Raw genomic sequence first — 25,996 nt, 5'->3', positions numbered from 1 at the left:
CTATTAAGCACCTTTCTCTTTCCCTGCATTTTCTCATTCTACAGCTACGACTGTCTCTCCCTTTTGCCCTGTTCCATCCCTCCTTATCCCCAGAGGAAAAGCTTACAGATTTTCCAGTAGGGTATGGAAACTGCATTCAAACCACTTGTCCCAAATACCTCCCTGCATAATTTCTTTTGGGGTGGAATGACTGAACGAAAAAATAAAAATGGTAAATATTTAACCCTGCACTTCAAGTTGAAGGTTAAGATCCAAATGGTATTAGGAGAAGGGGTGGAGGGGATTTGGGGGAGATCAAAGGAGGATGTCAACGAAATTGCACCAAAATATTCTTATGCATGTAATTTCCTTCATTCACATGCAACCAAACACTGAAAAAATAAAAATAAAAAGCAATGAACAAATGTAACTATTCAGGCCAAATAGTTAGTTTTTTAAATACATTACACGGAGATGGCAGATGAAGAGTATGCTTAGAAGGAAGATTAACTACTGGAAACAGAAGAAAGTGCCAGACAACAGCTGGTGGTTAAAGAGGGCATTGGTTCTGTAAAGCAATGGGTTAAAGAAAAGATGATACAATATGTAAATAAAAAGTTCTTAGAGCTAAGGTAAGACATTAGAGAATAAAACCAATGTAGAACTTACCTTGCTGAAAATTAAGCCGGTAATGTGGAAAACATATTTAAGACATTTATATAAAATGGAGATTAAAGGAATCAGAAGGTGTTTGAATATACATCCAACATAGTAAATCAGAAAAAATTTTAACTTCATAAAATATAAACTTTGATTTTAATATTTTAATAATACTGTATAAAACTTTATATATTACTTTATCTCTGAGATAAAGAAAGTAACCTAGACAGGAAAATAATGAGGCAGGCCTCTGACTTTTCCTTGGCAACAACGGGTAGCAGAATTCAGTGGAGTGACAAGTAACCAAATTTAGGGAATGAAAAGAATGTGATTCCAGAATGAAGTGCTAATTTGCATTGTTGCTTTAGTTAAATCACCTGGATTTATTTTAGTGTATTGGATGAGATGGCATTTTATTTTCTATATGGCTAGTCCCTGTTTCCAGCACCATTTTCAAACAGTTCATATTTCCCTCACTGATTTGAAATACATTCTGTCAAATACCAAATTCCCATTATGTATATGTATTAGGCCTGTGTCTGGGCTTTCTACCTGTTCCATTGGCCTATTTATTGATTCTGTTAAACTACTAGAAGTTTTTATTACTGTAGATGTTTCCTTACTGACTTTCACTTAAGACTAAATGATATTATACCTTAAATATGGAAAACTAAATCTCACTGACTGATAGCCAATGCAAATTGAAGATGCCTGGCTGCTAATATGACCTTCCTCCTTCAGAGTGCTTGCCTGTGCATATGTGTATCCACCAACTGAGTTGTGAGCTTGATGAAATTATCACTCATGATGCTTTCAGTTTCATGCAACATGAAAAACTGATTATATTGACTTCAAAAAATAAAGAAAATAGACACACACGCATATATGTATGCTATCGCGTAACAGGACATTCAGAGTTAGACTGTCTCCAGAGTTCTTTAACGCAAGGCCTCTATAGTATTAAGAAATGAGGCACAATCTTATGGTTATAAGATGCCTATCAGTAGCAATCATATCTAGTTATTTACCCTTTTGTGTTTTTGTTCTACAGGAAAAAATGTACTTCATCCTTAGTTGTGAATTAATTAGAATTAATTTAGGAGAACACCCAACATGGACCAATAGTTATTATAGAGAATGCCATATACTGAATGGCATCATATAGCATTATGGGAAGGGGCTAGACAACCATGACTGGCTTAGAAGAGTCAGAACTCACTTTTGGGGTCGAGGTCTACCCTAATCTGACTATAGATGAAGTGGATGTTAAGAGAGTTAAACACAATTTCAGTTTTATTTATTCTGAGACTTGTTCAGTCCTGCTGCGTTTATTATTCTGATCATGTAATTTATTTTAAAACTGATTAATAAGGACTTCTTTTTTTTGAAAATAGCAGTGTAAAGTTGTCACATACTCTCAGAAATCACATATGAGCAATGAGGAAATACTAATTCCATCTTTGTTCAAACAAGGCGCATGCCAAAGGCCCAGATCACAAAATAGGAGGGTGAATGCCAGAAGCATTTAGATCAAGCAAAAGTACAAGAGAGAGGACTAGGAGGATATACATATTTGAAGATCCTAGAATGAGGTAAAAATATACTTACTCTCCCAGCAGAAGAGACAACCCTGAAATGCCATTCCAAGAACTCGTGTTTGCAACAGCAGGACCAGGTGGTATAGGCTTGGAGCAGATCCTTCCCATAAACAAGAAATAGATTGTTTATGTGATAGTAAAGGAAACCTATCCTACTTTTTTTTTCTTTTTTCTCCACTAATTAACAAATATAAAACTAGAATCATTGACATCAACTTATTTCATACATAAAATAGCTTGTAACATGGCCAAGCCTTACTACTTAACAAGAATATGCATACAAAGATATTACAAGGGAAAAAATTGAATAGGAAAAAGAACTCATAGGCAGATTAAATACACCAAAAAAATACAGCCTTGAGCAGATAAAAAATAAGGTCAACTATTTATCATAAATTTATAAAAACCTTATGAAGCAATCAACACAAGAGCATGAAACAGACACAAAAGCATCAAGGAAGAGATAATGAGAAATAAAAGATGATAAAGTGTGTAAAACAGACTAGAAAAGGAACAGTCTTGCAGAAGTAAAATTTATAAGCAGCCCAAGGGAGAATTAACACTCTGAAAACACTGAGGGACATAGAAGACAGTAATGAGAAAAGTATGTAAAATTAAAAGGAAATTGATTAGAAAAATTGAAGGTTAAAGAGAAAATTATAGCTGTAGAAAAATGAGTAAATATACATAATTGGAATTATTTTTTAAAAAGAACAAATATTTAACAATCTAGTTCCAGAACATTGTCAGAAGGAAAAGAAATTTGATTGCATAATAGAAAAAGACATTGAATTTAAAAGAAAAAAATTATAGTAGTTACTATACTTCAAAGATGGAAAAAGAGAAAGGAGGACTAGAAGGAGGAGAATAAAGAATGAAATGAAGAACTAGAGGAAGAATACCAAAAAGCATTTCTTTCTCTCTCTCTCCCCCCACCTCTTTCTTTTGAATGTCATTTTGGACTGAGAATTTAGATATAACTATGAATACTTGAAGATTATGGACACTATGGAATTTTCATTCAAGAAAAATATTTACACTTTCAAAACTGAACATGAAATGTTCAGTATTTCATTGATTTTAATACCTGAATTTTTCTTTTTGTTACAGGAAATTGGCCATGTTTTTGAATTTTGAAAATCTTAAAACCTGTTTAAAAGAAGCCATTCTACTAGATTATTATGTATCTGGATTTTTGTGGGCCAGAGGCATGGACTTTTCTATTATTCAGTATTCAAAATTTATGACTTTACTAGATATGTTGCTTCATAATCTGAGAAGTAAGTACTTTCTTCTTTTTTTTTTAAAGAAAACAAAATTTAGTCCACCATTTAAATTGTGTTGTTAAGCAAAAGTTCCTAACTGTATTATAATTCCTTCAATTAAATTTATATTTTTTCCTGGGTGTAACAAAAAATGTAGTTTATATCTTTATTAAGTGGTAAAACTTCAAATAATACTTAACAATACTAAAGATCTCTTAATAATGGAGGTGGGGTTAGTGGGTAGAAGGATCAAGCAAAAAGGAAAAGGACTCACGGAGATGGAAAATAGGTGGTGATTGTGGCGAGGGAGAGATATATAAGGGGATAAATGGTAATGGAAAAAAATAAAATAAAATACATGGTGTAGGCACTTTTGAAAAAAATAATTAATTTACCAAAGATATGTCAATTTTATTTTAAAATCTTATCAGTGCCATCCATTCCCCAAAATGACAAGTAGTTTGGATTTATTTAGGTATTTTTTCATTGTTTGAGCTGTTCTCATCTCCTCTTACCTAGAAGTATTACTGGGATATCTCAGGATGACTAAAAGAGGAGGCACTTTGGTCAATTTCAACCCCCCCATTAAAGAGACATTACTCACATACACCTAGATTTTTGACTTTTTTTATTATATAACATTGCAGTCAATTACTACAGGAAATTTACAAATTCTCCCTTAGAGCAATTTTAAATGTGCCAACTTTTGTTTGAGAATAAATAATTGTTTCTTGGAAAGAGGAAAAGAAGGAGATATAATTTATTTAATGCCAACTCTGTGTGCTAGGCACTATGTTTGGATCTAACCTTTAACACACATTATTGAACCTCAGAGCATCTCCTGCAGGGTAGGTGTAACCGTTGTCTCAGAGTTGAGCAAGCAGACCAGAGAATGATATCATAGAGCTGGGAGATGGCAGAACTAGAATTGGATCTCAAACTATAAAAACCAAAATGTCATGAGCACAATAAAGATGCTTGTGTCTCAACTGAAAGACATGCTTGTGGCAGTTGGAAGGCATCCTCATTCTTCCTTCTTTTCCTCCCTCCTTCCTCTCCTTCTTCCTGTCCTCCCCTTCTCTCCCTTCCTCCCTCCATCTCCCCCTTTTTTCTTTATTTCTTTTCTCTCTTTTTATTTTTATTTGCCTTTTTTTTACTCTTGTTTCTATATTTTGTTGTTTTCAATTGGACAGGTAGAGGACCTTGCTCCCCCTAAAGAATTGTCACTATTATCCCAGCAAAATGCGTGGATGCCTTGTAGTCACACAAAGCCTAGTCTGTTTTTTTGTAGCAATTTGTAACTACGCTGCTGCAGGGGAAGTTTCTGGTGAGTTAGCAAGACTATAGAGAAGCCACTGGTGCCCTATGCACTCTTCCTGCTCCCAGTCACCCTTTACAAGGGAAGAATTGGTAGTTGTCATATGTGGGGAGAAGAAATTATTGTTCTCCTTCTCTGCAAGTGGGAGAATTTCATATTTGCTTTAACTTAAGTATGTATTGCCATGTTAAAGAAAAATGTTATCTAGGTATATAACTATACCTATAGAAGATAAAATAGTTATACTTGATAATGAAAACAAGTATGATAATTGTCTGATTTCACATTATTCTATGTATGAGAAATATGATATAAAGCAAAAATAAAATTGAAGTCTCAGGTAGCTAGTCTTGAGAATTCAGTCTTTTTTATTACTACCATTCAAGAAACATATTTTGTAATTAAGATGCATAATAAATAATATAATGTTTCAATTTCAATTGTTCAACTACAAACTTCAAAAAGGAATTTTTAGTAAATCATCAAAAAAGACAGACTTTGGCTGTTTTTGCTCCTGTGATACAAATATTTATAGAATATTTGAGTACTACATGTCTCTCTAAACATGTTCTTTCAACAGCATTGCCAAAATTACTTGGTAAACCAAGAACCATGTAAATCTGAACTTGCATGGAAAAATATAAATAGAAGCCAACAATAAGATGAAATGGATATTGAGATTATATGCCAAAGACTTCAAAACAGCTATTATAAAAGTGCTTAAATGAACAAAAGTGAACATTCTTGAAACAAATATTAAAGTATAAATAATCATGAAAGTAATGGAAGATATAAAGAAAAACAAATGGAAAATTTAAAACCAAAGTATATAATAACCATAATTAATATCTTACTGGATGAAACCAATAGAAGAATGGAGAGGAGACAAAGGGGGAAGTAATCAGTGAATCTGAAGATAGAGTGTCAGAAATTATCCAGTCTGACCAATAGAGAGAAAACATGAACAAAACTTCAGGATGACCCTCTGTGGGATGACCAAAGTTCTAATATACATATCAACAGAGTCCCAGAAGGATAGGAGAAAGAGCACAATAAGAACAACCATTTCAAGAAATAATAGCTGCAAACTTCCGAAATTTGGCAAAAGACATAAACCTGTAAATTCAAGAGTCTGATTGGACCAAAAATAAGCTAAACCAAAAGAAAAACATCATCAGCTAACTGGGTCTAATTGACATGTACAGAACAACCCATCTAAAACTATAAATATTTTAAAAGAAAACATTTGGAGAAAATCTTCACAACCTGAGGTTGTATAAGAAGTTCTTAGAAATGACCATGAAAATATGATCCATAAAATTAAAAAATGTAAGTTAGATTGCATCAAATTTTAAAACTTTTATTTTATTAATATCACTGTTAAGGGAATGAAAAGACAAGCTACAGGCAGGGAAAAACATTTGCAAATGACATATCTGCCAAAGACTTATGTCCATAATATATAAAGAACTCTCAAAACTCAACAGTAAGAAAACAAACAATCCTATTAAAAATAAGCAAAGCCATCAAAACCTGTAACTTCTGTCTAACCTTGAGAAAAACATCAGACAAATGCAAATTGAAGAACAATGTACAAAATATCTGAGCAGTACTCCTCAAACTGACAAGGTTTTCAAAAACAAAGTGAGGCGGACTCTTCAGGTCCCGTTTTGGGCACCAACTGATGGAGAGAGCGTGGACTCTGGTCCCGCAGAGCCCATCCAAGGGTCATCACGGATGGGGGAAATAAAATAATCGTTCCAGATACTTCTCTGTCTGCCAGGAGAAGGGTGGCACTTCCCTCTAGTGGAGAAGGCCATGGGCCTCTGTGTCCAAAGGATTTTACTGAAAAGGTTATCAGTGGGGCTAGGTAGTAGGAATGTACAGGTGATCTCATTACATCAGCATGTTAATATTTACAGGGAATAGATGTTGAAGAAAAAAATGGCAGGAACACACCGATTTACATGGGTCTGAGAGGAGATGAGTCAACATGAGAGTGTAAACGTAATAGTGCCAAAAAGTTTAGGGTCAGGGTCTGTGAATAATGTAAATTTCCTTCCCAGCATGAGCTTGTTATCATAGCTTTTGAGGGAAAAACAAAAGCATGCTTCAAAGAATTTACTGCTAGGCCTGATTTCCCCCAGGAACCGCCCTATCCACTTTAGGGCTGTCTCCAGTACTGTTTGAAACCTGAGCCAGGCCGGGGATCAGAGCTGCCAAGAAATAAGGAGACTTCTTTCAGATAAAATGATGACACTGGCCATCTCAAAGCCAAGGGTTGAGGGTCTTTTTGCCTCTTCTCCACATCCCCCAAGTTCTTCCCTGATGCCCATGTGGCTGTGCCTGACTTAGGTTGCCCCTGCCATTGAGCGGTCTTACCCGTCATTGACTAACCAGCCATCCTCCAGGGCCAAGCAGGGTGATGTGAGGGAGGCAGGGGCTGCCAGGAGGACAGGTTTTGTCTCCTCAGTGGCCTGTTTTCCCAAGGCCTCTTTGCTCAGCTCCAGCCTTGGGGCCCTCTCGCCTGTCGGTGGGGCTACAGTTCCTAAAACCAGACGGTACATTTCCCAACAACAAGAAAAGTCTGAGAAACTATCAGTCTAGGGGAACGCCAGGAGACATGACTAGTAAATATAATGGGTACCCTGGATGAGATCCTGGAACAGAAACAGGACATTAAGTAAAAATTAAGGATATCTAATAAACATGAACTTTAGTTCATTATGATGTGTAAATATTAGCTTATTAGTTAGGATGAATGTACCATAATGTAAGGTATTAAAAATAAGAGAAATTGTGTATGAGGTATGCAAGAATTCTCAGCACTATTTTTGTAACTTTCCTATAAATATAAATTTATTCTAAAATGGCAGAGGACTATAATAGAATTCTTTACCATGGAAGATAAAAGGATGCAAATATACACATAAAAATATTCAGCATCATTAGCCTTTGGGGAAATGTAAATTAAAACCACTCTGGTAGTGCTACATGCCTATTAGAGTGTCTAAAATAAAAAAAAAATACTGACCGTCTAAGTTCTGAGAAGGATACAGAGCAACTAGAGCAAGAGTTTTGCCAATGTAAGATGACACAGCCACTCTAGAAAACTGTTTACAGTTTCTTATAAAATTATATGACCCACTCTGAGGCATTATTCTAATGAAAGAAAAACATATGTTCACACAAAAACCTGTACATGAATTTTTTTAGTTGCTCTACTCATAGGTGCCCCCAAAATGAAAACAATCCAGATGTCTGTCAATAGGTGAACAAGGAAACAGATAATGTTCATGCAATGAACCTACAGTGAAACTACTTGGCAAAAAGAATGAGTGAACCATTATATACATACCAGTTTTGGTGAATCGCAAAAGCATTATACAGATTTAAAGAAGTCGGTCTCAAAAGATTGTATATTGCGTGATTACATGTGTGGGATATTCTAAAAATGGTAATAGCTATAGTGATGGAAAACAAATCCCCGGTTGCCAGAGACTGGGATGGGAAAACAACATGATAGGAGAGAATGAGGGAGTTTTCTGACGCGACGTAACTGCCTGTATCCTGATGGTGGGGGGTGCTTTCCTGATATCTGTAGGTGTTTTATGTTCCTAAGTCTGTACAACAAAAGGGAAAGTCAATTTCTCTGTGTAATAATTTTTTAAATGTGTGTCTAAAAGCAAATATAAAAGATTTAATGAAAGCGAATATATATGTGCTCTAATAAGAAAGAGAAGCTACCTAGGAATAAACTTAAAAAACACATGTGCAGGTCCTATAGGAATAAAACTTCTGGAACAGAATAAACATAATTTATTAGAAAGTGTTACAATTAATAAAACATCAATTGGTTGGAAATAAAAAAAGTCACAAAGGAAGTTTTTCAACAGTTAGAAAAAAACAACATTCTTTGGCTCAACAGCATAAATATGCTAAATCAGAAGTTAATGTAAAATATTCATATTGCAATAAAAATACCTACAGGTTTTTTGTTAATGTTTTAGGCAAAGTGATTGTCGCAAAAATACTGAAAAATAAATACAAAGAGCCAGAAAAACTGTCTTTAAAAAAGTATATTAACCTATATAGCATATATTGTTGTTAGAAGTATCAATATATAGTAGTGTTTATAAAATATCAAATATTTAAACACAGTGGTGAATGACAGAACAGACAGACTAAAAGTTTAACAGATCAAAGCAAGCATTGGAATTCAGTATTTGATAAAATGGCATCTCATGTTTGTGGTGAAAAAATATACTGTTCAGTAAATAATATTGGGACAACTAGAGTTCCATCTAGAAGAAAATAAAATAAAATTGTATCCAAACTTCTCTCTGTTCATAAACCAAAATACATTCCAAATGGATCAAAGACTTAAGTGCAAAATAAGTGGAACTATAAGAATGTTAGAGGAAAACATGGGTTTTCTTTCTAGCCTCAGATGAGAAAGACATTTATAATTATGCCTCTAAGCCATAAAGCCATAAAGACAAAGGTAGTTAAATTTGATATATAAAAGTCAAGAGTCTGCAAAGAAAAAATACAAGTAATTTCTTAAAAGAAAAATCAAAAGAAGAATAACAAACTTGGAAAATTACTGCATCTTGCACACCATCAAACAGTTAAGTTCTGAATTATAAAAAGAGCATGCAAAAGCAGGAAGAAAAAGTCCAATAATGCAATAGAAGAGGATGCCAAGGATGTGACTAAATAAACACAAACGATTCTTAAGCAAATGAAAAGTTCAGTCATAAAGTTAATAAGAAAAATGCTAATTAAAACTACACAGAAATGTCATTTCTCATCTATCAAATGGACAAAACCATAAAATTTTGGTAGCATTCTCAGTTGTCAAAGCTGGAAGAAGACAGATATGCTCCTATACTGCTAATAAAGTATACATTAAAATCCCCTATGGAGTGTAGGCTAGCAGCTATCTATCAAATATACAAATGTATTGTCCCTTTGACCCAGCAGTTCTACTTTAGGGATTTTATCCTACATATCCACTTTCACACATGTAATCTGATATATATGTAAAATCATTAATTACAGTAATGTTAGTAAAAGGAAAAGATTAGAAATTTCAACCAGAAACATCAGTGTGAACTTATGTTTAATTTAATACAGATCCAAATGTGTAGTTACATAGTTAAGTGCACATACACATACACACATATATTTCTTAGTTCAGTCCACAGAGAGGGCCTAGAAGCAATGCCATCTCAGTAGCAATGAGCATACCCAGGTTTATAATTTCATTCTTTAATAAAATGAACCAGGGCTTCTGAGAAAAATGGCTGTAGACCTGCAGTAAGGATCATAAAGGATGAGCCTGGGGCAATTTTAATGGCCAGAAGTAAGTACTCAAAATGAAAATGAAAAGCTCCTAATATCCAAAGTTGGAAAAAATTTGAACAAAATAATACAGTATTGACTTAAAATCAAACTATAAAATTATCATCCATGAACTCATGCTGACATAAATTAATGATTGAACAAATAATGACCTGGGTACAATAGATGAATGTCCCACACAGAATTCTGAATAATTTATGTAGACAGTTCACCCTTAAGAAGTTGAAGCACAACTCCCCAGCCTTGAGGTGTGGGCTGCACAGCGACTTCCTTCTTAAGAGGACAGTAAGAAAAGGGGAAGGGCAGTAACTTTACAATAGGGAAGCTACCTGAGCCGGTGATTAAGGCCAACATCATTACTGATGAGCCATGTCAAATAATATATACCCTTACATATTGTGATGGGAATGGCACTTTGGTCTTCCCCCCAAAACCATTAACCCCAGTCTAACGATGACAAGAATAGCAGACAAATCCAAATAGAATGACATACAACAAAATACCTGACTAGTACCTCTTACAACTGCCAAGGCCATCAAAAATGAGAAACTACAGTCCCAGAAGACTTAACAACTAAAGGGAATGGGGTATTCTGGATGGGATCCTGGGAGATAAAAAAGGCTTGAATAAAAACGAAGAAACTCCTCAAAGGTATTTGTTCGTTAGTTGTATCAAATGTACCATAGCAATATTTACAATAGGGAAAATGTCTATGGGGTATTTGGGAACTCTTTGTGACATTATTGTAACCTTTCTGTAAATCTAAGACTACTCTGAAATTAAAGTTAATTAGTTGGGATTAGTCTCCCTAAAGTGAAATATAATACATCTGTAAAAAGGAAAGAATGAGGAAGTTTTTAAGAATTGCATGGGAAACTCTGTATTGTTATTGAATAAAGTAAGGTGCAAAATGGTGTGTTTGTGTTTATAAAAAACAAAATGAGAATATATATACTTTTGTTTGTTATATGTACAAAGAAATGCTAGGAGAATACAGAAAAAACTAATTATTAAAATTTTCTATAGGAATGGGTGCAGGAACTGGGCACATCGGGCAACAGGGATTGAAGGAAGTCTTTTCATACTATATTTTCATATGCATTTTTTTAACCATGTGAATAGATCACCTATGCAGAAACTAAACTGTAAAAGGAACATATGACATGAACAGCCCGAACCATTGTACCCTCTGTGCTGAGTGTTAGCAAACGAGAAGCAGAATAAAGGGAAGTAAAAAATGTTCATGAACCTCAATTCCAAATCTGAGAAGATGTTTCCATTTTAAACTTTTTCCATAACTTATAACTGACCCAAGAATATTTCTTTTATGTGAAACTTTATATTGTTGATATCAGTTCAAAAATGAATTTTTAAACTTGAGTCGGGTCCATCCAACTACTCATAAACTATGAGAGAGTGAAAGTACATATGTAAAACCTAACCAGAAGAAAAGCAAGGTATCTAGTTTTTCCTTCTGGCAAGAAAAAAAAAAAATCCCCTCAAACCTTTAAACCCAGCAAGGTTACAGAAATCATCAGGAACAAATGTAATCTTAGCCAAGGGAAGAGGTAAAGTGTGTTTACACTTAAACTAAGAGGTAGTAGAATCCTGAGCACCAGTGAACATGCCCACCCGGCAACACCTTAATAGAAAGAGTGCAGTGAAGAGCCCAGTCTGGGCCGTTACGGTAGTGTGGTCAATCATTATTAATACAATTCCAGTGTGGGAACTGCATTTTATACTGACTCAGTTTCTGATCTGTTTCTTGCCTCAAACTGGTGCTGTGTTATCTACAAGGCATTCTGCAGATAACCCACCTGGAATCAAATTGGATCAGCTAAATGATTATGAAATGTATAGGATTTGTACAGTTGTCTTAACAATATATACTTCAGGGCCTAGGTTTTCCAGGGCCTGACCAAGGACAAGCTGTGAGGTATTAGTGAGACCGGATATTTGGCCTTTTTCCAGGCCCATGGACCTAGATTGATTCCCCTGTATGTAACATGAGTATTAGTAAATAATGATAGAATAATTTTTAGTTCTATAAAGTTGACTTGTTATCCCCCAAATAGGAATGATGATAATAATAATAGTAATAGCTAAAATTTATGGATGATTAACTTGTGCCAGTCACAGTGTCATTTTTCTTGTCTCATTTAATTCTCACACCATTTTATGAGATTGTTCTATTATTCCCTCCATTTAAAAAATGAGAAACATAAATGAGATCAGAGAGGTTAAATAACTCCTTCACCCCGCTGAGTGAGAGCCCATCCTCCTGATTACTTTATCAAATGTGCTTGGCTTTGGGCTGAATTCTAGAAAGCATTATATACATGTAATATAGTACTGCATATATCTTTTCAATTTACCAAGAGTTTTGGACACATTTCTTATTTGATCCTCACAACAGCTATAACTCACTATAACTTTGAATGTTGATATTATTTTCATTTACAGATATGGAAGATGAAACTCAGGTCACCTAGCTAGTTGACCATCTTAAGTCTTCCAACTAATTCTAAGCCTAGTGTGTTTCATTACCCTGAATTTTGAAAGAAAAATTTTACTTCTAACAGCCTTAACTATTCAAATGTTTTAATCTTTCATATTTTAATCATATCACTAAATGTAATTTTTATAAGAGTAAACATTTCAGTTAGATAAGTGAAGTGATAACTTTCTTAATTTTTAAAACCATTATCTATAAAAAGATTAAAAATCAGAAAACACTTTTAAAAAGTCAGTTATAGTTCAGTGTAAGGAAATAGTCATATAAATGTGTTTTTATGCTTGCTAAGTATAATTACATATAGAACTATAATCAAGAATTTTTTGAATCTCTAATTAAAAACATTTTATTTATAAAATAATTCACATTTTTTTATCCATTCATTTTTAATTGCTTTTAATCAATAGATTTTTCATTTCTCAAGTTACTCCCACTATTTTCAAAAGAAGTTTGTTATGGAAAAAGAAATATACAATAATAATTGAACTCCGCTCAGGGTGGTATAGAAAAGCCTAGTTACCTGGCAATAATTTGTGTATCTGACATTCATAAAAGACCGCCTGGAGGGAGACTATGAGAAACGGACTGACTTTCTTCATTCATTAAACCATGTTTTAATTGTTATATGTTTTTTGCTTCTTTCTAATTCCTATGAGTAGAAAAGAATCTAGATTAAACAAATTATAAATTAGTAATTATAATCTTAGTTCAGTATCTTCCTAAAATTTTAAATTACTTTACTGTCATTTTATTAATTATTTGGGGGCATAGCACCAAAGAGGGAAAGTAGCTGTGAAACCCAGAAATGACAGGGCCCAACAGTCCACCTGTGTTCTCATAACTCCTCTGCATTCTCCTTTCCTACCTCCCTGAAAAATTCACTCCATTAGCAGGAAGTAGCAAATGTATCGATGGTTTCCTAAGAGGGACAGAAGGGCGGTTAAGACTGGGAGGGTGGGGTTCACATTGAGCAGCACAATACTCCACAGAGCCCATTTACCTCCCCAGAGCAGCCCATCCAACCTTGCTTTTGCTAGAGCTTTTCGACTGTCTACCTTAAGCCTCTTCAGGTTTTCTTCCATACAACCAACCATCCCTTGTCAGCAAAGGACATTCTGGACTTTCCAGTTACCTGCATTCACGTCGGGACGTGGGGAGCAGCGGGTGTGTGTGTGAATTGTACATAATATTTGCCTGCCACGAGTGAAATTGAGCATAGTATAACCAAACATGAAAGGAAGATAGAAGTTAATATTTACATTATAGACACTGTAAAAGTTGTCTAAGGCGTTTGACATTTACTCCTTTTTCACCTGAACAAATGCCATAAAAGATAGTGTTGCTGTATTATTTGTTTGTTTCTGGTTGCAAAATAACAGACCGCAGGCAGTGACTTGTTTCTTTTGGTAACGATGGCCCGGCGGTGTCTGTGACGCTCTTACCGCACTGTCATCCGGCTCTCACCACCCCCGCCCTGCGTAATTTGAGAACAGCTTACAGAAGTTACAAAAGTCTATAGCTTGGAAAAGACAAAAAAGAATCTTGATGTTTTACATAAAGATCCATATTTCTGGCATCCATTGAAAATCTTCAAGCCCAAATTTCAACACATGGTAACAATCAGCTAAAGCCAAGACTTGGTCGACTGTTCATTTACATTTTCAGCTCTGAGTTCAGCTCTGCTGTCCACAGTGACCGAATCTGCCATGTAGCCTTCCTCGCCAGCTAATCCAACCAACTTTTGTGTCGTTTCCGTATGTGCTGTTATTTGAACATCATAAAAATATTTGTTTTCCATTTCAAAGTAATCTTTAGATTTCAATTTTTTGTGTCTTAAAATGAAAACAAATTCTCAGACAATTGTGTAGTGTTATAGAAATTTACAGTGATTGGGTGTGTCAGCTGCTATTATTTTACTCAAAATACAATTATTAATGTATCATAAAGAAACAATAGTCTTAAAATTTGTCCTCACGAATAATGAAGAAGGACATTTTTCACCTTAAGGACCTCCTGGATGATTTTTTTCCAAAACATCTATCAAAATATTGCCTAAGCCTTCTCCGGATTCTATTTCAGCATTGCATATGTCCTTAGAAGACAGCTTAAAATGGCTTGGAGAAGTTATGGCTGAAATAGGACCATCCCATTTGCAGAAAAATGAGAAGTGGAATATCTTTGATGTAAAACAAGCCAATGCTGTCATTGATTACTTAAAAATCAGGTATGGATTTATCTTCAATAGCATTTATACTTTATTTCATGTCTTCTAGGAAATGTTTACTAAATAGAAACTAATTTAATTTTTAGCAAAGTTTGACATTTACAGAATTTATGCAGTAATTAACCCAACTAATAATTAGATAGTATTCTAATCCTCCATTAATAAATGAAAGTCAGGACACTGAATGACTCAGCTAACCTCACACTCTGAAAAAAAGATTTGTGTTGAATAAGTATGATTTTATTTAGGATTATAATAAATTATCTAAGAATTTCTTTTTCCTATAAATCTCTAATACCATTTTATAAGTAAACCATTTTATAAGTAAAATGATTCTTTCAGATTTTTCAGACTTGATTACAATAGAATTTATATTTTAGGTAGTTGGCCTTGACATCAAAATTTTACATTTTAAAGAGCAACATTAATTTCCACTTAAACATTTATTTTAAATGATTTGTACTAGAAATTAAAAAGATTTATGTGTGTACTTCCTCAAATTTATTATGTGTCCGGAAATATTTTGTAGTATTGACCAATTAAACTCAGTAAGTTTTTCTTTCTGCTTAGAAAATGATGGTATATGGAAGGAAAGTATTTTTATTGCAGTGATTCTTTATTGGTGAACCAAGAAATCTGTCTTTTTATTTAATCTGTCACAAGGTCTGCATTAGAGTCATGCATCTCTCCCAGGGGACATTTTTAGAGTTTGCAAATGTTTAAACAAGAATTGGTAAAAATCTTTCTTTTGTCTCGCTAAAAGCTTCTGCAGAATAGCTTTGATCCTCTAATACTGTATACTACTTTTCCAACTTTAAATTTTAAAATCCCAAAATAAAGGGTGCTTCATGATGTCCTAGACATGCTCATGGTTTGCTTGGCAAATATCCTGGTTATAGTCTGGAAGCTTTTTAAATATTAATGTGTTTAATATAATAAGGTTTATATACTGGTTTTTGGCATGAATTAATAATGGTACATGATATGTTTTTATATAATAGCACTTGATATTTTATTTCTTAACATAGAAGCACACCTCTGTGTGTCTCCCACTAAAAGCCACAGTGGTCTTCATATCAATTGGGATAAAGCAGGGTCCCTGTGCAGGGAGAGAGGAGGGACTGAAAATCCAGAATTGAAGTAGAACCTGGTCCCCAAGGTCTTTCTGCATGTCACAGCTTGGTAGTCACTGGGCAGGGGAATCCTCTGCACATTTGTATACCATTCTTTCTCTTTTCTCTCTGTTTGAACTGCTAGGACTCTTTTGCAGACCATGTTTTTATAGCTAAGTTCTAAACCCAGGAGGTTTATAACGGGCATTGGAATTGACTATTAACCATGGCAACAAAACCAGTGTGGGTGCCATAATGACACCTAATTGGTACAAGATGGTGGCTCTTTTCTCCTTCATCTCACCTTTCCCATCAGTATACTTCTTAACATTTTATTTCAGCAAATGGCTAAGAGGAAGTGTCAGTGTTAGTCACTGTCAGATCCTACCCAGGGTAACCATGTACCAAAAATTCCTAGTCTCCTAAAAAAAAAGTAATATTTGAGATATTAGTCATATAAAGTAAATCCAAACTATTTTGTTGCTGTTAAACCTTTATACTATGATTTCAAAGAAGTATATATTTTTTAAGATATTTATTTATTTATTTATTTTTAGACAGAGGGGAAGGGAGGGAGAAAGAGAGGGAGAGAATCATCAATGTGTGGTTGCCTCTCATGCGTCCCCTTCTGGGGGACCTGGGGACTGGGGACACCTACTGTGTGCCCTGAATGGGAATTGAACTGGCGACCCTTTGGTTCACAGGCTGGCACTTAATACATTGAACCACACCAGCCAGGGCAGAAACTATACATTTTTAATGTACCTGTTACAAAAAATAAAATATCAATTAGTAGGATATCTGGAATTGACACTGAAATTGTATAAAGACAAACATGCTTTTCTATAACACCTGTTCAGAATGCCTCATAAATCCACAAATGTAAATTTAATGGCAATTAAATCACATAATACTTTTTATTTTAATGATACAAAGAAATTTTATAAATATGAAGCTAACTCAATTACTGAAAGTATAAGCATGCTTCAATTTAACCTGATATTAAATTTACTCAACCAGTGAAAGTACTTGTCAATTTAGGGACAGTAGTTTTTAGAACATGACCCCATAGCATATGCAATTTAACTGACAATAAAATGGAAATCTTATTTGATATTGTTAATATAGCCTAAATCAGTGATTTTCAGCCAGTGTGCCACAAAATTTTTAAAACATGCAATACTTGACTATTTAGTCAGGGGCACTGACCTCTTTTCCCTTAGATTATAAAATAGAAAAATGACAATAGCCAACATCACAATAGCCACCCAGTATATGTGGATCAAAATTATACCTATTTTTGTTAGATCAGCAAAAAAAATTTTTTTTTGGTGTGCTGCGGAATTTTAGTAATTAGTTTATGTGTGCCATGAGATGACAAAGGCTGAGAATTGCTGGCCTATAATCTGTTATATGTCTGTGATTTGAAAAAGACTAATACCAAAGTTCCTCCCCCCACATTACTATAAGTACTGAGGAATCTTCTTGTACAATATATACAGTTGTAAATATTGGATAACATAGAAATATAAATGCTACTGCAGCTCTTTAATGTAAGACATCATTTAGACATATGCATATATCTGGTCCGAGTACACTTCTGTCATTGTGTATTCTACCCACTCCCTGGGAAACAGGTGAAGGTAATGTACAGAGGCATATGCACAATATAAGAAAATCAACACTACTCCTTTGTGCACAAGAAAGCATCATACTTTCTGCATGGAGCCAGATGTCTTGACCCATTTTCATTCTGGGTATTTTCCTTTTGATTTGTATCTAAGACAACATGTTTAACAAAAATAGGCTGCAGGCTTAAGTCAGCTGGAAGTCTAAAGGAAGGGGGAGGAAATGTACTCTCATAGTGAAGGTATCACTTGGCTCCCATGGAAGGCCATCCAGTAGTCCTTGGAAAGGCAAAGAACCCCAACCAAGGTGCGGACCAGTGTGGACCAATGGAGGCGGTTTGACCTGCCCCTGTGTGAGTTGCCTCTCTCTCTCCCTCTGTCTCACGCTAGCCCTGGCCTTGTCCCCATCTTGCATCTTTGACGATGGCATCCAAGTTATGAATTTCCCTTCAGGCATGGGAAAGTCTAACTACTATATACAATGAGGTGAATAAGTCTGAAAGATTATGAAATTTCAGGAAGGAAGATTTATGAATTAACTTCAAGATGGAGAAAAATTTTACACTAATTCCCTGAGAGGAAGCCAAATTATTTACAAAATACTTTACAGTTTTTAATTTTTTTATTCAAAATCTGTTAGTGTCAGTGTAATCTTTTTAACCTTAAAACTTTCTCTAGGTAAGCAATGTAAGGGAAGGAGAATTTGAATTTATTTTGCTTCATGGAATCATCATACTTCACTAATCTTGATGTATTTTTTAGCCAACAAATCAAAGTAATGTCAAAAGCTAAGTTAATTTTCTGAACGTTGATGACTAATTTGAATGTATTAGGTTTTCGCCCCCAACTCCCCATGCAAAATACAATGAGTGAGTCTGAACACCCATCATTTTTTAATGGAATGTGTTAGTAGTGAGATCAACTGCAAATATAACTCAGAGAGACTCAGCTGCCTGAGGATTTCTTCATTGATTTCAAATGAATTGAAACTTTGATCCATTACAGCATTCAGAAGAAGCCATTATTATACATGCTCTGTAGCTACATTTTGCAAATGTTAATTTCTCAGTTATATTAAAATCAATTTTCTTAAATAGCAAAAAGCACCAGAGTGAAAGAGAAACCACTAAGACAATTTTTTTGTTCTTGGGCATTTTGCTGTATTATGAGTCTATTAATTTTCCCAACCAGCGGGAAGAGAATTAGAAATATTCAAATATTATCACAAACAGGATATTAGAAGTCAGCCCTTCAGTAAAATTTTAACTTTTAATAATACATTGCTTAGATCTTTAAACTTACTAGATATATGTGTTTAAGAAACTCATATTTTTTTTTCTCTTTTTATAATTGTTATACACTGACCACTTGGACTTTAGGGTAGAAATTGAGGAAATTATCTTTCTTAAATTAATTTCTCTCTTTGATATGTGACTAAATATTCTCCAAGAAAATCAGACATCTGCTAAATAGATTTCAATTCACACTTGTATCATTTTTCAGAAGTTATTGGAGATTAATTTAATCTTGAAACAGTTTAAGAATGTGAAAAGTAATTGGTGTGGAAGTAGATTATGGAATTCAGTGCCATTCATGCCAGAGGAAACTGACTCCAGTTTGGAGCAAATATGAAAAATAATGTGAAATTTTTGTGTCATTTAGGGGCAGTGCATTATTTAGTTGGGAGCCAGGAAATGTCAACGTGTATTGTAATTACTCCCTTATCCCAAACCTATCTACGAATCACGGTTAATTTACTGATATTATTTTAGGTGCTGTGCTATATTGTCAATATCTCAAAAAGTAAACCTTTAATTTCTTAGTATTTATAAATAAAATAAATTTATTCCAAATAAATTTATTTTGGAATAAAGAGCTGGTTAACTCCATAGTTGTGTTTATTTAGTGTCTTAGCTTGGTCAATATGAACAACTTTTCTTTAATAAACACTCTTGCATATTTGCTTTATTTCCTGAATTTATCACAGTTGTACATTCATTTTGTATTTCAGCTTATTTCAACACTACAAGCTATATGAATTTCTGTTCTACTCTACCAGGGAAGAAATTGTGATAGGAACTGAGGTAAGTAATTTATCTAGATGGGACTAATTAAGCTGAATCACTTAATGCATGCTGATCAGCATCTGGATCTTTAACTGCTTAAAGCAAGTTCTTGTCAAGATTACTCAAGTGTTAATACAACCAACTAGTGGTTTACAAAAAGAATAATTACATGAAGTGAGCTTTGGATTAAGAAAATAAGCCATCTTTGGGCATTAAAAGCATTGTTAATCATGTATACTTTACGTATTTATGGATTGATTATTTGACAAAGCTCAGTTGGATAGGATATGTAGGTCTTCGCAGAAATAAAATCAGGAAAAGTGAGATAAATTAATTCAGTTAAATCTCTTCTAATTTCACATTTATTTTCAGTCTACTCATTTAAGGCCTAATTCAAATCCCACTTCCTCAATGAAACAAACCTTCCTTAATTGCTTCACATCTCGAAGAAGGGCTTAGGCAAACTTTTCAATCACATTATATTATTTTTTTTCCAACTGATCTCTTTCTGCTGAAAATTGGCTGCTTTTACCACACCAGTAAGCACATACATATGTACTGTGTTATATGCATTGATAATATAGTCAATACATCCTGGCTGTAATTTCCCAGAGGAAAAGGATCTACCGCAGCATATAGTATAATGCAGGACATAGTAGTCCCTCAATTAACACTATATAAGTGATTCAGTGACAATGCATAGAATAGCAGTTCTGTAGTCAGTGATCTACCTGGACACACTTTTGAACAGCCTTACAAATAATCTGTAAGGACTAGATATGAATTTTGTGTAAGGCAACACCTTGAGGAGGCTAAAAATGCCATAAAAAAGGGGGCTTCTTAGGTATTCTACCACTTTAGGAGCCTACATTGCTTAGTATAAGGGATAAGAGAGGCCGTGTTCAGAAATGAAAAGTGAATAAGGGGATTTTATGTTATCTTTATAATTTTCCTGATACTAAGAACCAGACGGAAGGTGCCAGCTATTCGGTCTTCCGGAGGATTGTTATTCTGGTGTTTACAGATGACTTACTTCATAAACATTTCAGTCACCATTACTCACCCTCCAGTTGGGTATTTGTTTTCATGGTGCCCTTTTAAAAATGAGCTGAAGGAAAACCAGAAACCCTTTTGCTTTTGAGTTTCCTTAAAATTTCTTCTTTGCGATATCCTTGTAGCTTCAATTAAATGTCACTTGACAAAGTTTCACTGAAAACGTTTCCCTTTCAGAATTACATCATACAGTGTGACCGAATTGCAATTAGTATCCGTTGGGTATACAATCCTATTTCATCTCTTCAGCGCAACTTTGGGAAAATGATAGTGGCTTCAACAGAAGAATATGCAGATATTTAGAATTATCAAGAAAAAAATTTCATAAAGAACTCCCTTTTCCCTTTGCTAATTGCACAATCATGCCTTTCTTCTCTGTTGCAAGGATATATTTAGGTGACATTTATGCTTATGGAAAGATAAAATGGAAAAATAGACAGGCATTGGCTCCTTTATTTGCCATTGTCTTTTGTATTTTCCCCAAGCTGGTCCAAACTATAAAAATAATGTTTAAGGAAAAGATATTGGGTCTTCAAGAATTAGATCTCTTATGGAATTTTAAAGGATTAACCAAAGCAGTTATTATAATACAATATTTTGTGACATTTTAGAATTGCCCAATAACTGTGGCAGTGTGAACATCTGTTTTAATTAAGTTAAAACCCTTTTATGGAAGTGTCACGAGCTGGCTAATGTGATTATTCATGCTGACCTCAATGCTCTGGGACCAAACAAGGGCCACACGACAACTACATAAATATTCCAAATTTAACTGTCAGGCAAGCATTCAAGTTAAATAACTGATGAAATTTCGTTTTTAAATTGTGGATGGAAGATTGGAACAAAACACATAAATCACCTCTAAGAATACATGATAAATGTTCATTTTAATTATTAATAAAGATATAAATAAATTATACTCCAATTTTGGTTTAAGTTTAAATAAAATTGATTTTTTGTTTTTTAATTAATGATTGTTTCTAGCAAGCACTAACTACTCACCTTTTTCAAGAAATTTCATGTTATTCTTAGATCATAGAAGTAAATCGTTATTCTTCACCTGAGAATTTTTTATAATCTGGAAATCTTTTTCATAGACATGATTTTATAATCAACATGTTTTGCCATTTATTCAGTGGTTTACAGCTTATATATGTTGAAAAAGGCAGTAAACAAATCAGAATGAGCTTGGATAATTATAGAATGTAGCAGAAAATGGAAGCAGCAAATAAATGCCTGTAGTTGTAGCCACCTGAGTAGAGTAAGTACATGAACATCACTCACTTTATTTAAAGAGATGAGGTCTACCTTTCAGTCACCCAAGTCAGGAGCTCTCCAAATCTGTTGTTTTGATGATGCAATTAGTTCATAGCTGCTCTGACATAAGAATTGAAAGTAAACCACAATCTAAGGGGATATATATTTTCCTTGGCCTGAACCCCTCATCCAGAAACCTGGAAACTACTGTCTTTTGCTTTTGTTACCTAAAAACTACCAGAACCATTTAATAACTTCACACAAAGAACTCTATTGTATATTAACAATGAGAATGGTTAAAAACTCATAGGAGACACTGGAAGTCATTGTTCTAGCCTGGTATCTACTGCCAGTCATCAACTAAAATTAGATGATGCAACTATATATTGTTTATTTATTTTTTTCAGCATGTTACCGAGTTTCTATTATGTTTAGACCTTGTTTCAACTATACACAATGACAAGCCACAATTCTTGTCCTCAAGGAGTTTACATTCTGATGAAAAGAGAGAGAAGGATCATAATTGTAACATAGGACCCAAAATGTTATGATCCTATGGGAACAAAGAGAAGACAGAGGGAACATCTAACCTGTAGATTTAAGGCTCACGGGAGCTTCTAGGAACAAGTGGAACCTAATAGGAAACCTGAGGTTCGTGAATGAGTTAGCCAGACAGTGTATTTTAATTTGAGGGTGCAAATGAAAGACATGCCACTCAAAATAACTGGTAAACACGTGTGATAAGCTAGACCAAGGTTAACTGGATCTAAGTAGTGAAACAATTTTATTAAATGTGTATGTGCATGAGAGTGCATATATTATTAATGCATGTGTCTCATTCTCTCATCCTGGTTTTCTTTCACCTCTCTGATTCTCTCTGCTTTGGCCTCATTCCCTTCTACTGCAGATAGGCTTCATTCAACTGGCAGGAGATATGACAGTCAGCTCTAGTTTAACAACTCCAGAAGAGAGATCCTTCCTCACAATGTTCACGTGTCTGCGTGTGCTTGCTCGTGTTACGTGTCCACACCTGAGTGATCACTGTGTCCACACCTCATTAATGTTATTAGAAGACTGAAGTAGGCCATATGGAATAGGTAATAGAATGTATACATACCTAAAAGAAGCAGAAAGAAATTTTGCAGAAGGGAAGAGTGATTTTATCCAAAGAGTGAAGTAAACATGTGTACACAACTCTTCTTCCATCCATAATTCCATGAGACCAAAATTTTAAAAGTCCATAATGCCATGGATGAGAAATTTCATGACATCTAAATTATAGATTATTGATTACATGAATCCATAGCCCCGTATGTACAAAGAAGAAGATACAGAGTTAATGAATTTTTCTTAGCCATCATCAATTGATAGGGAAATGGGAGAAAGCTTTAGATGGAAAAAATCAAAGAACTAGGAGACTACTTTCAGAGCAACTGCATTATTCAGCCCCTTCACGCTCTGGTGTTTGAGCAGAGCCCTGGGACTCCATAGTATTTGCTCCAGAGCTAAGGAAACTAGTGCAGATATTGACATCGAACAGGAGAGCAGTTCTGTAGTGGCTACTGACCTTCAGGAAAGACAACAAATACACACTACATGGAAGCTACTGGCACCCCTAACTACCATCATCCTTTGCCACTCCTGCAGTTCCTAGAGGCAAGCTAAGGCAAACAAACACCCAGACAAGTGGTCTGGAATCATCTAATGTAAAGATAAACTGGCAGCCTGAAAATCATCTAACAGTTGAGGAAAATAAAAACATACAGAGGCACAAAACTCTATAAACAAATCAGGTAATTAATAGAGCAAATGGTAGAGGGCTGATTAATATTTTCAGAAGAGTTTGAAATGTTATTGTATTCCTGAGAAAATGAACTAATAGAGATCTTAGAAGTTTAAAATATGAATTAAAAACATATAATGAAATAACAGTACAATTTTATGTTGATAGATTTGAAAGTGTAGAAAAATGATATCAGGGAGCTATAAATTACCAGTATTTTCTTGAGAGAATGCAGAAAATCTTAATAGAATGAGTAATAACTCATAAAATATTGAAAAATCTATGTGTAAAAATGGCATCAGACCTAGAAGGTTTTATAGGCAAGTTTTACCAAAATTTTATCGATAATTTCCTTTTGTATGAATTGTGATGGAGGATAGAAGGAGATAGAAAGCTTTCAACTCATTTGAAGTTAGTATAATCCTGAGAAAGGCTATAAATTAATAATGAATTATAATGAAACATGGAAAAGAATAATGCAAAGCTATGGGCAATCTCAGTTATGAAAATAGAGGCAACAATCTTAAATAAAATATTAGGAATTGAAACATAGCAGAGGATTGGATGTTCAAATAGGGTTTATTCCAGATATGGAAGAATGGTTTAACACTGGGCCATATATTAATGTTTTTCATTATGTTGTCAAATTAAGGGAAGAAAAAACAAGTGATCATCTCAAGAGATAATGGAAGAGCATTTAATAAAATTCAACATTAATTTCTTATTTTTTTAAAAACTAGTTAATCAGTATATAGAATTATACTCCTGAGTCATAAAGTATATCAACTCAAGAAATTCGCTAGAAATATTTTAATGAAAACCTTAAAATACCCACTTGGAATAAGATAATGCTAATTATTATTATCCAATATTGCTCTTTAGTTTCTAGCCAATGTAATAAAACAAAAAGAAGTAAAAAATAGAAGAAAAAGAAAGTCACTGCAAAATAACACACAAACCTGCCATTGTTTGCAGATTATTTGATATTAAAACAACAATAAGAAAATATCATTTCTTTATATTTTAGTAATAACCATTAGAAAAGGATGACATTGATAATGATGATAACCATATACTATTTAGGTATGAAACTAACAAAAATGTGAAAGAATAATGCAATTAAAAATAAGTAGTTTCAGTAAAGAAAATTTTTTCTTAAATTCTGAGTAAATGGAGAGACAAACATGTCCCCAGTTAAGAATATCAAATTTTAGGAAGATATCATGTCACTCTAAATTAACCTGTAAACTTAAGGTGATTACAATCAAAATGTTATAATTGTGGCACTTTACAATTAAGTTAAATTACAATTGAATTAAATTACAAATTTAAAAACATTATTGTGGAATATATACAAAAAAATTATTAATGCTCATATAACTATTACCTATATTCCACACATGAACTTATGGCAATAATTGTTAAATATTTTAATGTGACTAAAATATTGTTAGTTTAAAGTACCTCTTTAATATTGTCAAATGTTCAACCAGTGATCAAAAGCCTTTGATTATCTTCAAACTGGTTTGTGTCTGTGTTTTGGTTTCTTTGTTTGAAGTAGCATCTAAATAGGACATCTACATTGCAATTAGTTTCATAAGTCTTTTTTAATGTATAGGTTTACTGTTCATTTTTATTCTTCCCTTGCAAGTTATTTGTTGAAGAATCTACCTCCTCTATCCTCTAGAATTTCCCATAGCTTGGTTTGTTAATTGCATTCTTGCGGTACCCTTGACATGTTCCTGTCTTCTGTATTTCTAGTAAATGGGTTGCTAAAGTTTAATGATTGACCAGATTTCAGTTCAGATACTTAGCAAGAACAGGTGGTTTTGTACCATTTTATTAGGAGGCAACAATGTGATTTTTCTCTTTGGTTGTGTGATCTTAGGAACCACTGATCATCATTGGCTGGATCTATCATTTCATTAAGGGTTAAAAAGTGGTGATATTCTATTTAGTTATATTTTTTAAATTATGGGATGGACACTTTTATGAATAAAAACTGTTACTCTTCCTTTTATTTTTTAGTAAACTGAGATATAGTTCATATAGAAAAGACAGGACAAGTACTTGATTCTTTTTTAAAAAAATAGTTTTCAAATAATAAGTTGGATTTTTAGTATCCTCTAAAAGTGACTCCTCTGCCTCAAGATGCCTGCACGCCAGTTCTT

General features: G+C 33.9%; 1 protein-coding gene across 1 annotated transcript in view; it reads left to right on the top strand.

Moving 5' to 3' along the window:
• Positions 1–25,996, top strand: part of CABCOCO1 (ciliary associated calcium binding coiled-coil 1) — a 107,468-nt gene that overhangs the window by 4,301 nt on the left and 77,171 nt on the right. The window contains exons 3-5 of the mRNA XM_054572400.1: positions 3,348–3,517; positions 14,782–14,926; positions 19,678–19,750. Coding sequence (XP_054428375.1) covers positions 3,348–3,517; positions 14,782–14,926; positions 19,678–19,750 — 388 coding nt within the window. The remainder of the gene's footprint in view (positions 1–3,347; positions 3,518–14,781; positions 14,927–19,677; positions 19,751–25,996) is intronic.

Source organism: Pteronotus mesoamericanus, unplaced genomic scaffold (genome assembly GCF_021234165.1).
Source record: "Pteronotus mesoamericanus isolate MK-2021 breed Mesoamerican mustached bat unplaced genomic scaffold, CSHL_Meso_final contig_24, whole genome shotgun sequence".
Classification (NCBI taxonomy): Eukaryota; Metazoa; Chordata; class Mammalia; order Chiroptera; family Mormoopidae; genus Pteronotus; species Pteronotus mesoamericanus.
Note: the sequence above shows the minus strand (reverse complement) of the source record. Positions and strands in the feature narration are given on the sequence as shown.